Genomic DNA, 17,898 nt, shown 5'->3' with positions numbered 1-17,898 from the left:
TTAACAATTGATTTTATTTTCTAATTGTCTCTACTCATTCAAGACTTTGAATGTCAGTTCTCTTTAGAAAAAAGTCCTGAGCAGTTTATTCTCATTAACATGCTCAATACAAAATTTCTCCAGTTTAAATGCATACAAATTAACAGAAGTCCACAAGTGTCAAGGTATCACCTTATTTACAAATGTTATGCTTTCCGGATTCTCTATTTAGTGTATACCTAATTTAAAATGTGTTTTGTCAGATAATTACAAGAATGAATTTAATTAAAATTTAATTACAGCCCTTTTCTCATTTTCCACTATAACAAATGATCTAGCCTAATACAAAGTTGATATTGCTAAACCCATCGATATTTCAATGCATTATAATGTTGTTAGGTTTTTTATTTTTTTGGGAGGGGAGAACTTTCTTTCTTAAATTTATTTTGAAAAAATATTCAAGACCTTTAACAAAATATTGATAAAAAGTTTTGGTTTAACTTTGGTTTAACATTGGTTACTCAGATTTCACATTAAAGGAAGAGTATTTAGACTATTAAGGAAGTTCTAATTAATTTTAGCAACAAAACAGCTCACTGGACAGCAAGATTAGGTTTGTTAAGACGAGGTTCTGAACTGAAATCACCTTTTGAAGCTATTCGAATCATCACTCACATTATTCTACACCCGGAATATGTGGATAAAGGATTTATCAATGACCTAGCTCTTTTGCGGTTGAATGAGCAAGTGTCCTTTAGGTATGTAAACTGTTTGAAAATAATAATTTCTCCAGTTCATTTAAATAATTTACTTAGTATTAGTAGTGGTAATTGATGCAAAAAAGCAAGCATGTAAAGCACAAAAAAAAACAACAAAACTCTCCATCACCTCCAATAATTTATCTAGTTCTTCCTTGAATTTATTCAAACTACCCACTGCCACAACAACAGATGGAAGTTTGTTCCAACCATCAGTCACCTGCTGGCTGCAAGCAAACTTCCACACATTTGTCTTACAACCATCCATCCTCAGTTTGAATTTATGTCGCTCATGTGTATAGTCTGAGCAAAAGGAAGAAAGTCATTGACATTTAGGTGTATTTAATCCTTTAAAAGCCTTAAACACATCAATCGGATCATCCTGCATGTGCGTAGTCTCCAGATGCTGCAATTTTCAGATCAGAAACCTTCCTAGGTAAGACCACCCTTTTGTTTCCTTCACCAGTCTCGTTGCTTTCTCTGAACCTTTTCCAACAGATCTACGTCCTTCCTAAATGCAGCCTAATCATTGCCCTGTATAATGGGATAATTACCTAATTATCCCTGCTAGCAAAGATCTTGTATATCACTGCTTGGGCAACTTCATATCTGACTGCACAGTGACTCCTCGGACTTTTTCATTTTGCATTACCTTGAGTGTAGTACCACACAGTTGGGACATTAATCTTGGATTACTGCTACCCATATGCAGTACCTGGTATTTGTTAATTTTAAAACTCAACTGCCATTTCTCAACCAACCTGCCTAATTTTTCTAGACCTTGTTGCAGTAGCTTACTTCGATTATGGTTATTAATTACTCTGCCAACTTTTGTATTATTTGCACACTTAGGTATTAAGCTGATATATCTTCAACAATATCATTAATAAATATAGAAAACAACATTGGGCCCAGCAGTGAACCCTGGGGGGGGAATTCCATGAAGAGCAATGTCCATTAATAACCATTCAACCATCCCTTTGTCCATAGCAGTAACTTGCCATTAATGCCATAATACTCCAATTTGTACAGCACTTATTATGTGAAACAGAATCAAAAGCTTTCCTGAAATCCAAGTATATGATATCAAAATAATTATTTGCATTCAGTTCCTTTGTAACGGCATCATAGTATCTAATAGAATTGCAAGACAAGATTGTCCCTTAGCAAAACCATGCTGTGACTACAGTATAATTACATTTCTGTCTAGATGGTCTTGCATTACTTCTTTAACTGGTGACTCCATTATTTTCACTGGAACAGAAGTTAAACAAACAGGTCTCATGTAACCTTTTGGTCCCCTTTTAGAAATTGGGGATACATTTGCACATCTTCAGTCCATAGAGACCTACCCTGAATCCAAATATGCTCTTAAAATTATGGCTAAGGGTTTGTGTGCCTCCTTTGCTACCTCCCTTATATCAATTGGACAGATCCATCCACTACAGGCAATGTTTTTACATTTATCTTCAACTATTTCTTTTCCACTTTACTCTCAGTTATCATTTAGCTCCCTGCTAGAATCAAAATCATTTAGCTCCCTGTTAGAGTTTTTTAAACTTCTGGTATCCCCTTCCCCAAAGAATTTCTCATATGTGAATGTAGATACAGACTACCATTCAGTTTGTCAGAAATCTGAACAGGATCATCAACAGTTAAACTATCGACATCAAGTGGACCAATGTAATTCAACCCCTTCCTTCTTCTGTTAACATAGGTAAAGAAATTTTTGCCGTTTTTCCTTGCATTCTTTTCCAGAGACTTCTCATAATCTGCCTTAGCTTGCCTAACCTCCTTTATGACATGGTTACAGATCAATTTATATCTACCATAGGCGTCTATATCACCTCATAATTTATATGCATGCAATGCATTTTTCTTCTTTGCCAAAAGTCCCATTAATTCATTTGACATCCATTTAGGTCTAAGCTTTGAACAGTATGTTTTGTTGGTATAAAAAAAATCTAGTAACATCTGTGATTACTTTTCATTTAGTATGCTTTTCATTTAGAATTTGTTGTTAGTAACATCATCAGTTAGTTCCACTACTTAGAATATAAAAACTGTCTGAGACTAGTGTAGTCACCCTTCTGAAAGCAAAAGCTCTTCTCTTTACCCCTGACAGTAGTTATCTCTTTAAGTAAATTCCAAATCAGTACACTGATCACTGCCACCCAGTGGGTATTTTGCTGCAGATTCTTATTGCATGAAGAATCACTGCTGATAATGAGATCAAGAGTATTGCTTCCTCTTGTTGCCCCTCTAACATGTTGCTGTAGAAAACAGTCATCTAATAAATCCACAAATTCTTTCTAGTATGTGAGTGACCAACCCACAAGTTTTAGTCAATATCTGGAAAGATACCTGGAAAGTTAAAATCCCCTATTATAAGACATTCTGTTTTACTGGCCCACTCTATTTCTCTGTCTGGTTAACTTGATACAGTTACACTCACAGAAGGTAGGTTATCCATTGTGCAGAGGCTTCATCTAAACTGTAAACCTGAATTGTCATTCAGCTTATTTTATAGCTATGATTTTATATTTATTCGTGTAATGGCTAATACTGGGCTAGGTTATTCAGTGAAAACTTCATTTTAAAAGACATTCATGAAAAGTATCTTCTTTCATCAGTAAATGTAAGGCTGTTCAAGGTTAACTCTGAATTTTTTTTTAACATGGATTTTTCTCTACTAAAAACACATACATGTCACAGTAACATTTTTGAGGTATTCTCTCTCTATACAATGACACGGCGGAGATGGGAGAAATCCCAGGTGCCGTCTGACACGAACATATACAATGACACATTTATTTCATATGAAGGCTTTGATGTTGACAGCACAGAATTATATAGGTTGATGCTCTACTATTGGGTCAAACAAGTGAAAATCACCAAGGGAACATGTTTTTGTAAGGGGTGTCTCCTAGAACATCAGTTCAACTCTGCCTCATATCTCTGTGAAGCACAGTACCACTGTTAAAGGACCAGAAATGTGTTTGTGTATGTTCTGTTGTTATGTTCTGGCTGCTTGGCTACTCGGAAGCATCAGTCACCTGGACAGATGATTCTGGGTACTCGTCCAAACCATGGGAAGGTGGGTCAGTCCCAATGGAGCTTGCATTGTCTCAATTCGACTCTTACCCACCTGATGATGTGACAAGGTGGGCCAGATTCCTTTGGGGGACCTACTCCAGAGAAGAAGGGGAAAAAAAAAAAAAAAGCCCTAGGTGTAAATTAAAAAATCAAAAAAATCCTATGGCGTAAAAAAAAAAAAAATAAAAATAAAATAAAATAAAATAATAAAAAAAAAAAAACCCAATGTGACAGCTAACCAGTGTAGAACACAAAGAGAAATAAAGAGAAAAATAAAAGTAAATTAAAAAAATATGATAAAAGTAAAATAAAAGTAAAAAAAAAAAAAAAACATATATAATAAAAAATAAATAAACAAATGAAAAAATAGTTAAACTGTGTAGAATGTGGAAAAGAAGAAGGGGGAAACAAAAAAAAAAAAAAAAAAAAATACTATTGGCAGCTACAATGTAGAGCGCGGAAAAGAAGTAAAAAAAAAATATTGACAGCTACACTGTGTAGAGAACCTATTAATTTGACCACTGACAGCTATTCTGTGCAAAACTTAATAAAATGATAATGAAATAAAATAATTAAAAAAGTTCCATTTGGCTCCCAGATAAAGGCCACTGCTGTTCTGTGTATGGTTTTGTGTGCAGACTCCTTCCGAGAAGTGTTGGAGAGCAGCAAGGTTTTCAGGCTTTTGCAGTGGTGATTCGAGGTGATCTGTAATTCAGGTGGTGTGAATCAGATTTAGCCTGAGGTCATCATAGGAAATGCTTTCTAAAAGTATATGGCACCAGTTTTCTTTGGCATCACAGTGACAGAGGTCAGTTGGATGCAGGCCAAGCTGGCATAGTTTCTTGTTCATTGAGCTGTGTCCGGTGATCAGGAAAGATGTCTCGAGGGAGAAAAAGATCCATGTTTGTACCGACTTGGAAACACGGAATGTGACTTCAGGTAGAAATTTTCTTGTGGTTGTGTGAAGGGAGGAGGTGTCCCACTGAGTCTGCCAAATGTTCTTGATTAATTTCAGAGGGACTATTTTCCAAAGCTTTGGAAAGCAGCTAGTCGCAAGACATTTCTTGAATAGAAGTAACAAGCACTGTGGTCTGAGTTTGTGGAGTCAGAAAATAAGCACATTCTATTAGGACTGGGGGGGGGAGCTAATTCTGAACTGTAAGGAAAAAAGACTCATGATTGCCAATCCAAGATTACCATTGTCATTGTGACCAAATTTGTACGTAGCCATTCGTTATCATGCAGTAGAATGATCTACTTTTGAAGCTCCTGGGCCACTTCATTATAGTCCCAGTGGCTCACATCTGGTGAGTATGGGCTTGGATGAATGTCAGATGAACTGTTGAGACATGTGGCAGAGAAGAAAGGTGCATGGAATGCATATAAATTATCAGGTGATATAGAAGCCTGTGGTAGATATAAATTAGTCTGTAATCAAGTCACAAAGGAAGTTAGGGAAGCTAAGGCAGATTATGAGAAGTTTCTGGCAAAGGATGCCAAGAAAAGCAGAAAGGAAGGGGTTGATTCACAATTGGCCATTTGATGTCAGTGGGTTAACTGTTGACCGTGCTCAGGTTGCTGACAAATTGAATAGGTATTTTGCATTAACATTCACAAGAGAAATTCTGTATGGGATGGGATGTCAAAAGTTTATCAAACTCCAACAGGGAGCTAAATGACTTTGTGATAACTGAAAGGAAAGTGGAAGAGAAATTTTTGAAGCTGAACATAAAAAAGGCATCTCGGGTGGATGGGATCTATTAAATCATATTAAGAGAAGGAGGAAAGGAGGTAAGCCATAATTATGAGAGCCATAATTATGAGAGCATCCTTGGATTCTGGGGAGGTCCCTATAGACTGGAGATGTGTGTATCCTCAATCCATAAAGGGGGATGAGTAATTACAGCCCCCAAAAGGTGATCAATAATTACAGCCCTGTCAGCTTAACATCTGTTCCATGGAAAATAATGGAGTTACTGGTTAAAGAAATATTCCTGTCCAGATGCAGAACCATCTGGACAGGAATGTAATTATATTGCAGTCACAGCATGGATTTGTTAAGGGACAGTCTTGTCTAACCAATTTGATACGTTACTGTGAAGCAACTGGATGCAAAAAATGATTTTGATATTATATACAGTCTGTTCTGCTATAATGCGGTACATGTGTTCCTAAAAATCTCCACTTTATGGTATTTCACACATTAAAAACAACAGGACTTAATGGGAAAAATAGGGATGGGGCAGAGCACTCAAAAAAAAGTTCAGTCTTGTAAGTAAAACACTAAAAAAAAGCGAGAAACCCAATAAAATTGCTGACACATCTAAAATTTCTAATAAATAAATAAATATTACAGTAACTATTGCATTTTACCTTGACACGATATGAAGTTCGCTTGTTTGAAGTGGGTGTGGTGAAGGTCTGTAGTTGGTGAGTTATAGCAAAGGAGGGTTATCTTTCTTAGGACAAAATGTTGTTATACCCGATGTGGAAGAGTGTGATTCACTGTCCTGATTTTCTTTCTTCTGCTCTGGTTTAAAATAGCTATCTAGCTTTTGTTGCTTTTCCTGCCCCCTTCTTTCATACAGGAGCTGCCTGTATGGTTCCAAATGGGTCCGAATGCCACCAAGCACTGTCCTGCTACGTTCAGCATTATAATCATTATCTTCAATCCACTGTAGGCAGTTTTCAATGCCACTTAAAGCAGCTGATAACTCTGCTGTTTTAAGTTCTCGTGGGGCAGCCTGCTGGACTTCGTCATCCTCATCTTGATTTTCCACTTGACTGGCTCTAACAAGTTGTTGCAAGTGTTCAGTAGATAGATCCTCATTGTGAGACTCTAGAAGCTCTTCTACATCTTCATTTTCTACTTCCTCATAACCAACTTCTTTTGCAAGAGCAACACAACCTGCTTTGATTTGTTTTAGTTGCTGTGAAGGTTCAAAGCTTCAAAATCGCGAATTAAATGAGGGATAAGTTTCCGCCACACACAATTTAAGCAGTCTTTTGTAACATCATTCCAGGCTTTTACAGTCATATCAATGGCAACTTTGATGTTAAATCTCTTCCAAAATTCTATAACAGTTTGTGCCTTGTCACCTTCAGTAGCAGTAATTGACATCTTGAATGTTTGCCTTAAATAGTAAGCCTTAAATGCTGCTTCACAACCTGGTTAAGTGCTGTAGTAGAGAGGTTGTGTTCGGAGGTAAAAAGATGAATTTGATATTCGGAGAGAGTTCAGAAACCGTCTGAGGATGGCTTGCTGCATTATCAAGAATTATTAGAATTTTAAAATCTAAGTTCTTCATCTTGCAATAATTCTTGAAAGCATCATAGTAAGCTTCAACTAAAATATCAGTGAATATTTGCCCAGTCATCCAACCTTTTTTGCTAGACCTATAGTGAACACCAAAGCTGGATTTCACAATTCCTTTTAAAGCTCGTGGATTGGCAGAGTGATAAACCACAACTGGTTTTAACTTCAAGTCTCAGCTGGCATTGGCGGCGAACATCACAGTTAAGCGATCTTTTGCAGCCTTAAATCCTGAGGCATGTGCTTCTGCCTTAGAGATGTAGGTCCTTGAAGGCATATGTATATGTTTCTGATAGAAGCCTCTTTCATCCAGATTGAAAATCTGATCCAATGTGTAGCCGCCGCCTTCAATTATTTTCTGTACCACAGGTGGAAATGCCTTTGCCGCATCCTCATCTGCACTTGTGGCTGTGCCAGACAGCTTAACATTGTGAAAAGAGTAGTGGTGTTTAAAGCCACTAAACCCGCCACTACTAGCATTAAAAGGAGCCACTTCTGCAGGATTTGGTGATTTATTTTTAAGGTCTTTATATATAGTTAGTACTTTCTGTTTCACTGTGAGAAAGCTTGCTCCTAATTTTTTTTGATTTGGTCTTCAATCCATATGCTTAGCAGCCTTTCCATTTCTTCTATTTATTTAGGTCTTATTCTAATCGACTTTGCAACACTTGAAGTTGTTCCAGCTATACATGTAGCTTTTATTTTCATGGCATTGTCTCTGATGGTGCGCAGTGTGGATTCACTTAAGCCTGTTGCTCTTGAGATATAACATTCTCTCATTTCTTTCAAAACATTTAATTATTTCAAGTTTCTCTTCTATACTTAATGCTTTCCTTTTGCACTCACTGCTTGGCTTCTTGGAACCATGCTTACCTATGTCTGGGATGCTATACGAATACACTTTTTATATAGTTAACAAATGCGGGAGTGCGGTCCAAGACACACACTTGTAGGATAACACACGCGGGTGAACTGAGGTAAGAGATATGAGGTTCACGTGTGTATAAGGTGAAAATATGTAGTGTGTTTCTGCCTTTAAGGCAGAAACACATTATTATCACCTCATAAATTGGGTTTGCATGCAAACATGTCAAACTTCAAATGTGTGAGAGCTATATTTCCCATTTAGTTGTATTGGTCGGAGACTATGTACACTTACGTACATAGCTTAATTATTACTGTAATATATATGTACTAATTAAGCAATAAATAACGACGAATAAAGATAAAGGTAAAGTGCAGCCATTATCAACCCACTGCAGGATGGAAGCCTCCTCAACAATTCCTGCTGAGGGAAATGGACCATAATCTGCCACGCTGGTCCAGTGCGGGTTGGCAGATCGACCGTATTCAGCAGTCAGGGGCTTGAACCCCAGTCTACTCAAAGAGCGTGTGCTACTGCACTCCTGCTCATGACCACTCGGCTACAGAGATGAACATGGCATGCACAAAAGAGAAGATTCTGAAATTTTATTTATGTTTTTTATATGATTGAAGAGAAAGAGGAAACACATCTCACCATAATGTAAAAACCCACAAAATTCAGCTATTATTGCAAATGCAGTAAGATCGAGTTTACTACCCGTTTATAATTAGACTGCACTAACAGAAAAGCCCAATAAACTGGGAACTGCAAATTGTTTTGATTGTTTTATGGTAGTGATCTCCAGAAATGTGCTCCTCTGCTGATGCTATCCTGTCTCACAAAATTTCTGTTCGAACTAAAAATCTTGTGAATACAGCGAATGACAAGTGTCTCCAACCAATACAGTTACAGTAAATGGGAAATATAGCTCTCACACATTTCAGGTTTGACATTTTATAAGCTTGGTAAACTTGTATGTATTGCTGCACAGGTCACTATGTTCATCTTGGTGCCGGGTTTTACGTTCACCTAGTGGGGCCTCCGTAGCCAGGTGGGCAGGAGCAGCAGTGTGTAGCACACGCTTCTTGATTAGACTGGGGTTCGAGCCTGTGCCCACCAAATACGGAGGATGTGGAAAGGTCAGGGAATGACCACTACATATCCCCGGAGCAATATGGCCTTAGTTGCTAATGCTCCTAAAAACCACAACAACAACAACGTTCACCTAGTGTTACTTGCAGACAACATCATGCATGAGCCAACACGAAAATCGCGTTATAGTCGCATTGTTCCCTAATATATCACATTGGAGCAAATTCGCTCTATAGCAGAACTGGCTGTACTTGGATTTCAGGAAGTCTTTTGATACTGTTGCACATAAAAGACTTGTATAAACTGGAGCAATGTGACATTAAGGGCAAGTTACTGCTATGGATAAAGGGATGATTAAGTGGAAGAAGACAGAAAGCGGTTATCAATAGGCACTCCTCTTTGTGGACTAATGTTATCAGTGGAGTTCCCGAGGATTTAGTGCTGGGCCCATCGTTGTTTTCAATATTTATTCTGCTGCATTTATATCCACAACTGTGGTCATGTGACTTGCAACGTTGTGAGACAAACCATTTGTGTGCACAGCAGGGGTGTACCTAATAAAGTGGCAGCACAATGTATGTACTGTATTCAACTTTTACTCGTCAATATCTTCATCAGAGTTCAATATTTTCCACATATGTGACACTAGGTGTAGATGAGGTAGATGGAAGGGCATCTGATAATGAAAAAACAGCTGAGTTTCCCACTTTTTTAAAATGTTTTTATAGAAGATTGCACAGTTAGTTTTTTTTTTTTCCCTTCAAAAATCTCACTGTAGCATGCCAGACAGTCATAAATGCCTCTCTTCACTTTTACAATTCTCTCCATATTTGCATCTTCTTCTGCAAAGATTGCCAACCCCTCAGAAATTGATTTAAAAGCTGCAGCCATTTTCTCCCATGAGAAAACATTCTGTGCACCATGACATGTAAACCAACATTTTTTTACTGGCTAGATTAGTTTTATTAACCAAGAACAGTAGTATAATTATCATATAATAATTTTCTGATAACTATTATAATAAATACATTTTTTAAAAGTTTGTTTATTTAACTTAAGCCTTACAGTTATATTCACTATATGTTCATTTTATTTTATAAGGAAATCTATCTATTGGTGACTTTAAGAAATTTTGAATGAATTGTGACATTTATTATAAACCAAGAGTTGCCTGTAATTTAAAAATTACTGTGAATCTTTTACTGATTGTTATATACTTATATACAATCCTGAGAAACTTCATAAGGTGGCATGTGTTTTGATATCATTTAGATAATGTGTATATGCAGATACTGTTATTTCAATTTGCACATCATATAAAGCTAATTTTTTGTTTTTGGTTATACTTAAATTTTACAATATGATATTGGTAATCACTGTCAACATTGAGGTGCCTCCGTAGCCAGGTGGGAAGGAGCAGCAGTGCGTAGCACACACTTCTTGATTAGACCGGGGTTCGAGCCCGTCACCACCAAATACGGAGGATGCAGAAAGGTCAAGGGAATGACCACCGCATATTCCCAGAGCAATATGGCCTTAGTTGCTAATGCTCCTAAAAAAAAAAAAAAAAAAAAAAAAACCCACTATCAACATTCTTGTGACTGCTGAATTAGCAGCTACAGAAAAGTTTTCTAAACATCATATCCTAAGCCATAAGTTAAAAAATAAAAAAGGATGGTTTAAATAACATGTGCTGTTAGTTGTGATTAAGTGAGTGACACGAGCTGCTTCACTGAGTTTGATTATCAGTAAACCATCAAATTTCATCATAGTGAGAGTTTGGCAGATATTGGGAAACACAACGCGTTCCCTGATATATGTGGCAAAGTTTCCTGAAGCTGTGACAGAATTTCCTGCTGTCATGTTTAATTTGCAATTTTGATTACAGATGTGTTTTATTTTTATTTAAAAAAAAATTGTTTTTTAAACTTAAGGCATAGATTGCACTGGGGAAAGTTTCTTAAAGTCGCCAATATACTATAATTGTAATAGTGGCAACATTACTTCAAAGCTACTGTAGAAAGAATATTCAGAATACTGAATATTACTGTAGAAAGAATAGTAGCGGCAACATTACAATCAGTCCTTGTATAACACGTGTTTCCACTACACGAATTCGATCATACACAATTTATAAATAGGGGAACGATATCTTATATAACACAAACCGAATTCGCTTATGCACGATTTGCATTTGTGTTTACAAGAAATGGCAGTAAAATGCAGAATCACTCCAACCAAACGCAACACGATAGGAATGAAGAGAAGATTCTGAAAATGTATTTAGGTTTTTATATCAGTGAAGGGGAAACACATTTCACCATAATAACGTAAAAACCAACACAATTTCAGCTATTGGTATAATCTCAAATGCAATTAGATCGCATTTACTACCAGTTTATAACAGATTCCACTAGCAGAAATGCAACTGGAAATTGTTTTTATTGTTTTATGGTAGTAACCCCCTGAAATGTGCTTTAGTAAAATGGGAGATGTTAATAGTGTATCTCTGCATTTACGGTGTTGTTTATTCAGTTGCTATACGCACGCAGCTTTGTTTATGTGTATCAAGCGTGCCTCCTCATTTTGTAATTGTGCTTTATTCTCTAAAAATGAGTAAAATACTTAAAAGGTGTGAAAAGGAAGCACATCCTGGTGAAGACACTGCAGATTCAGAGAGAAAAAGAAAAGCAATATCGATAAACAGAGGCGGACTGGATCAAAAATTCTTACCCGGGAAAATTTATAGTGGCCTCATACTATGGTTTATGACCAAAATCACACCGGCCCCCGGCCCTCTGGGGTTTCCCCGGTAAGGCTTATGGCCAGTCCGCCTCTGTCAATGGAGAAAAAATATGAAATTGTGAAACGCTTTGAGCAAAATGAAAGACCGTGTGATATCACATGTGCTACAGACCTAAATGAGGCAACGCCGAGAATTACAAAGAATGCAGAGAAAATAAAAACAAATTTCATAGCAGGAACAACTCAAAGTGTAATTAAAATCCATTAGATTAAGACACAAAGAATTGGAAGAGATGGAACGGCTGTCATCTGTTTGGATAGAAAATCAAACAAAAAACAAGTTTGCTTATGATAGAAGCAAAAGCATTAGCAATATTTTATTACGTAATAGTCATAACAAAATACTTACGTATTTTATTATTAGTAGTAGTAGTAGTAGTAGTAGTGGCACATGATGCAAGAAAGCAAGTGTAGGAGCTTATGCAGCATCAGCCAAAAAAAAAAAAAAAAAAAAAAAATCACACCATTCCCTCCAAATGCCTGTCCAGTTCCTCCTTAAATTTATTTAATCTATGAACTTCCACAACGACAGATGGAAGTTTGTTCCAGCAATTAACCACCCGCTGGCTAAAGGCAAATTTCCGCACATCTATTCTACATCTGTCCTTTCTTAATTTGAACTTATGTCCCCGTAGGTTGGTAATCTGAACACGTGGAAGGATCCCATCAGAATTCAGCGTGCTCAACCCATTCAAGGCCTTATAGACCTCAATCAGATCACCGCGCAGGTGCCTAGTCTCCAGCCACTGCAATTTGCAGAACTTAAGCCTCTCTTGGAAAGAGAATCCCTTCATTCCCCTCACCAATCGTGTTGCTCTTCTCTGTACACGCTCAAGCAAATCTACATCCTTCCTAAAATGAGGCCTCCAGACCTGTATGGAGTACTCAAGGCGTGGCCTGACCATTGTCTTATACAGAGGGACAATCACCTCCTTTTCCCTGCTAGCAAAATTCCTATATATCATTGACAAAACCCCATGACCCGCCCCTAGCAGCCTGTCTGCACTGCTCAGAAAACTTCATATCTGACTGCACAATTACTCCCAGGTCTTTTTCATTTTCTACCACCTTAAGTGTAGTACCACACAGTTGGTACGTTTCTCTGGGGTTACTTCTACCCATATGCAGTACTTTGCATTTGTCAAGGTTGAACTTCAGTTGCCACTTCTTAGCCCATCTGCCCAAATTATCTAGATCCTGTTGCAGTAGCACACTGCCATTACTGTCATTAACAACCCTGCCAACCTTTGTGTCATCTGCAAACTTCGACATTAAGACTGATATACCTTCATCAATATCATTGATAAATACACAAAACAACAGTGGACCCAACACCGAACCCTGTGGGACTCCACTAATAACATTAGTCCACGAAGAGCAGCACCCATTGATTACCACCCTCTGTCTTCTCCCACTTAACCATCCTTTTATCCATTGTAGCAACTTACCCTTAATACCATTCTGCTCCAATTTGTACAGTAGTCTTTCATGCGCAACAGTGTCAAAAGCTTTCCTGAAATCCAAGTATATGATATCAAAATTATTTTTTGCATCCAGTTCCTTTGTGACCACATCATAATAACCAATCAAATTTGTCAGACAAGACTTTCCCTTAACAAACCCATGCTGTGTTTGAATTATTGCTGCAGTCTTGTCTAGATGATCCTGCAATGCATCTTTAACCAGCGACTCCATTATTTTACCCGGAACAGAAGTTGAACTAACTGGTCTGTAATTACTCGTGTCACCCTTCGATCCACCTTTGTGAATTGGGGACACATTTGCACATCTCCAGTCCGTGGGAACGTCCCCTGAGTCCAAGGATGCTCTCATAATTATGGCTAAGGGTTTGCTTAGTTGCTTTGCCGCCTCCTTTAAAATAACTGGATAGATCCCATCCACCCCAGGTGCCTTTCTTGTGTTTAACTTCAACAATTTCTCCTCCACTTTGCTCTCAGTTATTACAAAATCATTAAGCACACTGCTACAATTTGATAACCTTCTTCCATTTTCAAATTGTAATAATTCCTCACGTGTGAATGTAGATGCAAAATACTCATTCAGTTTGTTTGCTATCTGAGCAGGATCATCAACAGTCGAACCATCGATGTCAAGTGGACCAATCATATTCATTCCCTTCCTTTTAGAGTTTATATAAGTAAAGAAATCCTTGCTGTTTTTCTTAGCATCTTTTGCCAAAGATTTCTCGTAATCCGCCCTCGCCTGCCGAACCTCCTTTGTGACCTGATTACAGACTAGCTTATATCTGCCACAGGCTTCTGCGTCACCTGATAATTTATATGCATCCCATGCATTTTTCTTCTCTGTCACGAGTCTCATTAGTTCATTTGATAACCATTTAGGCCTAAACCTTGAACGATATTTCTTAATCGGTATATAAAGTCTAGTAGCTTCCACGATTAATTCTTTGAATGCTTCCCACTTAGAATTTACTGTTTGTAACATCGTCAGTTGATCCCACTGTACAGAACTTAAAAACTGTCTGAGACCACTGTACTCCACTTTACGGAAGCAAAAACCCTTTCCTTTACCCCTGACGGTAGTTACCTCTTTGAGTAAATCCCACTTCAGCACACTGTGATCACTGCCACCTAGTGGTTCCTTTATCTGCAAATTCTTAATACACGAATGATCACTGCTGATAACCAGATCAAGAGTGTTACTTTCTCTGGTTGCCTCTCGAACAATCTGCTGCAGAAAACAATCATCCAATAAATCCACAAAAGTCTGACTAGTGTGTGAGTGACCAACCCACAAGTTCCAGTCAATATCTGGGAAGTTAAAATCCCCCATTATAAGACATTCTGATTTACTGGCCCACTCTATTTCTCTGTACAATTGTTCATTGTACTCATTCAAGTCATTAGGCCTATAACACACTCCTACTCTTATTTTTCCTTTCGCAGTGCTTATCTCACACCAAACTGACTCAACAGAGCACTGTTCATCTATATTAACTGGGTGCACTTCCTTTGATTTTAAGTTTTTCTTAATTAACAGCATGACACCCCCTCCCTTTCTGTCCTGTCTATCCTTTCTGTACACATTGTACTCCCCAAATTCCAGTTCTGCATTCCTTATATCTTTGTGACACCACGTCTCTGCTATCCCAACAATATCCGCCTTTGATGTCTTGACCAACACTTCAAATTCATCAAATTTATTTACTATACTTCTAGCATTGGTATACATGCAAGCATACGTGCTCCTATGCCTATTCCTTGTTACCCTAACACATCCCATATACCCAACTATTCCATGATGACTGCCATCCGTCCCTGAAACCCCCAACACCCCTCGCTCCAGGTCGCTTCTTATTCTAATAGAAGTTGTGCAAGAATCACCTTCACCTCTGCCTGCGGTTACTGTTAAACTATTAGTCTTTGTATCCCCTCAAACTAGCAGTTTTCCGACCCACCTAACACTGCCTCGATAGCATCAGCAAATATTCTTGCACCCTTTCTATTTAAGTGTATCCCATCCCTGTAGAAGCAATCTCTCCTGTTAACAAGTACAGTCCAGGCTGAAAAAAATTCTACCCCTTGAGCCTTGCACAATCTTTCCAGGGCCGAATTGATCGACAAGGCTCTCATCATGTACTCCCTCCTATCGTGTCTGGGCAGAATTGCAGACACTTTCAAATTCAACCCTATTTCACGGCTTTTTTTCAACAGTGACCTGTACTTGTTGAATAATTCCGCCGGTCTCCTACTCTTAATATCATTAGTGCCAACGTGTACAACTATATCACCTTTTGTGCCCTTAAAAGATGATATCCGCTCTACAACGTCATCAACCTTTGCCCCTGGCAGACATACCCTGGTCCTGTTCCACCTATCTTTTTTACAAAGCATGTTCCCCTTTTCCCTGACAATAGAGTCACCTATAACAACTAGTTCCTTTGGGACCAGCGCATTCTGCCTTAGGGGTTGCCGCTGTGTTGTGTGATGACCAAGTGCAAGCTCTGGCGTTGATGTGGGCAGCTGAGAGCCTGATGGGCCCCTCAATTTAGATCTTTCGAGGGCATCCACCCTGTCCTTCAAACTCTCATATTATGATTATTTATTGTGTTTAGTAATGTTTTGGTTACAAATGTGTGTTCAATTTTGGGTGGTTGGCACCTAACCCTATTTTTCCCATAGGGCCTGTTGTTTATATTGCACGATTTTGCATTGCACGAGGGTTTCTAGGAACACAACTATCGTGCTATACGAGGCTGACTGTACTTCAATACTATTGTAGAAAGAATATTCAGAATACTGAATATCCTTTCTATAGTAGCTGAACATCTGTCCACTGTGCTACCAGCAGAGCCATGTGATATTAGCTTTCAAAACTCTGCAAAATTTATTCTTGTATAATTAAAACTGGAGCATAATTTTGGAAAGGTCCTCTAGTTTTAAAATAAAGGTAAGAAGAGAGGCAATTTGTAGTTTAGCATCATTTTTTATTAAAATATTTAAAAATATATATTTTATAATAAAATGACAGAAATGAAATTTACATGGATGTAGCATACTTTTTACATGCAACAGTGAGAGATCTGAATTTTGTTTTTAACATCTTCAGCTGTAATACAATTATTGATGCACAACAAATGCTAAACCATACTGAAGGAATAATAAATTCATTTTTGTATCAAATGATTGCACACCTGCCAGATAATTATCAAAAATGAAAATACCAATCTAGCATATATATATATATATATTAGCTAGATTCACAAAATGCTACAAGACAAAAAATCAGTTTCCCTCACACTCTTAATGCATAAGAACATTTTATCCTTTCCTCCCTTGTGTTACCTAATTTGTTAATGGCCCCTTATTTCATTGCATAAAATGGCCCCTATTTTCATTGCATTGTGATTTCTAACGTAACTCAGTCAAAACCTTTCTACTTTAAAGGCATTTATTATCTCCTCATGTTTAGTGATTATATTCGGCCACTGTGTTTGCCTGAATTGGAAGATCCCCGCATGTGGCATGGCGAAATCTGTTCTGTTATTGGCTGGGGAAAGCTGTTTGAAGTTGGACACACTTTTCGTAAGTAATTTTAAAATTTTTTTTTGTGAAGCATATACCTCACAAATGAATTGTGGGAAATGAAATTTGTACAAGTAAGATAAATGGGGATAAAATGGGAAATGACACCTGATTTTCATTTCTGTATATAATACAATCTAAATAAGTTCTGTACTGTTTGATCCAGAAAGTTTAATAAACAATAAGCTTTTAAAGATTTTCATTTCCATTTAGTCATTGCAAGTAGTGCACCTTATTTGCATAACAGATCACAATCTAAGCCTTAACCTGATTTGCAATTTGCACTGCAGTTGTCAGTGTCATCCATGTTGCTAGCATAATATTATGAATGGACAAAATACTAGACTTAAAGGTTTTAAGAAAGGCAACTAGTACATCCCTGCTTATTTCCTGTCTTTTCAAAAAAAAAAAGAAAAGAAAAGAAAAAAAAAGTTATTTTGTTTTATTTATATAAAACTAATCTCTTTCTGTTATATGAGGGCAAGTCCAATGAAAACAAGATTTTTAGTTCTTGAATGAAATTATGTTGCTGTGAGCAAAGGTATGGACTTGTATAGAAGTATGCAGAAGTAATATTGTGCTATTTTATATGCATATAGCAACATGGTGTGTGATGCTAATGCCATTCATGATGACGGGACTCTCCATTGTATTGTGCTGCAGTATGATTCAGTTTTTTACTAGTAAGCAACGTGGTATGCAATGGAAACATATATCATCACAGAGGGAAAATTCAGGAATTCTGAAAGTGCTGGCAAGATTATGCTTTCTTTTGATATTCATGTTTCAAATGTGAAATAATTACAATATGTTATTTGATGAACAGGTGATTTTCAATGTGCATAAAAAAACAAGATATTTGGACATTTGGCTAACTACATTATTTTTGCATGGCCACAATTGGTAATGTACACTACAGCAACC

General features: G+C 37.4%; 1 protein-coding gene across 1 annotated transcript in view; it reads left to right on the top strand.

The window, feature by feature from the left end:
* The window catches only part of LOC150085497 (uncharacterized), a 333,972-nt gene that overhangs the window by 276,951 nt on the left and 39,123 nt on the right, over nucleotides 1-17,898 (top strand). Inside the window, exons 15-16 of the mRNA XM_090373297.1 lie at nucleotides 561-737; nucleotides 16,862-16,974. Of these exons, the coding sequence (XP_090229423.1) occupies nucleotides 561-737; nucleotides 16,862-16,974 (290 nt within the window). The remainder of the gene's footprint in view (nucleotides 1-560; nucleotides 738-16,861; nucleotides 16,975-17,898) is intronic.

Source organism: Mastigoproctus giganteus, chromosome 5 (genome assembly GCF_048544385.1).
Source record: "Mastigoproctus giganteus isolate SK-2022 chromosome 5, ASM4854438v1, whole genome shotgun sequence".
Lineage (NCBI taxonomy): Eukaryota > Metazoa > Arthropoda > Arachnida > Uropygi > Thelyphonidae > Mastigoproctus > Mastigoproctus giganteus.
Note: the sequence above shows the minus strand (reverse complement) of the source record. Positions and strands in the feature narration are given on the sequence as shown.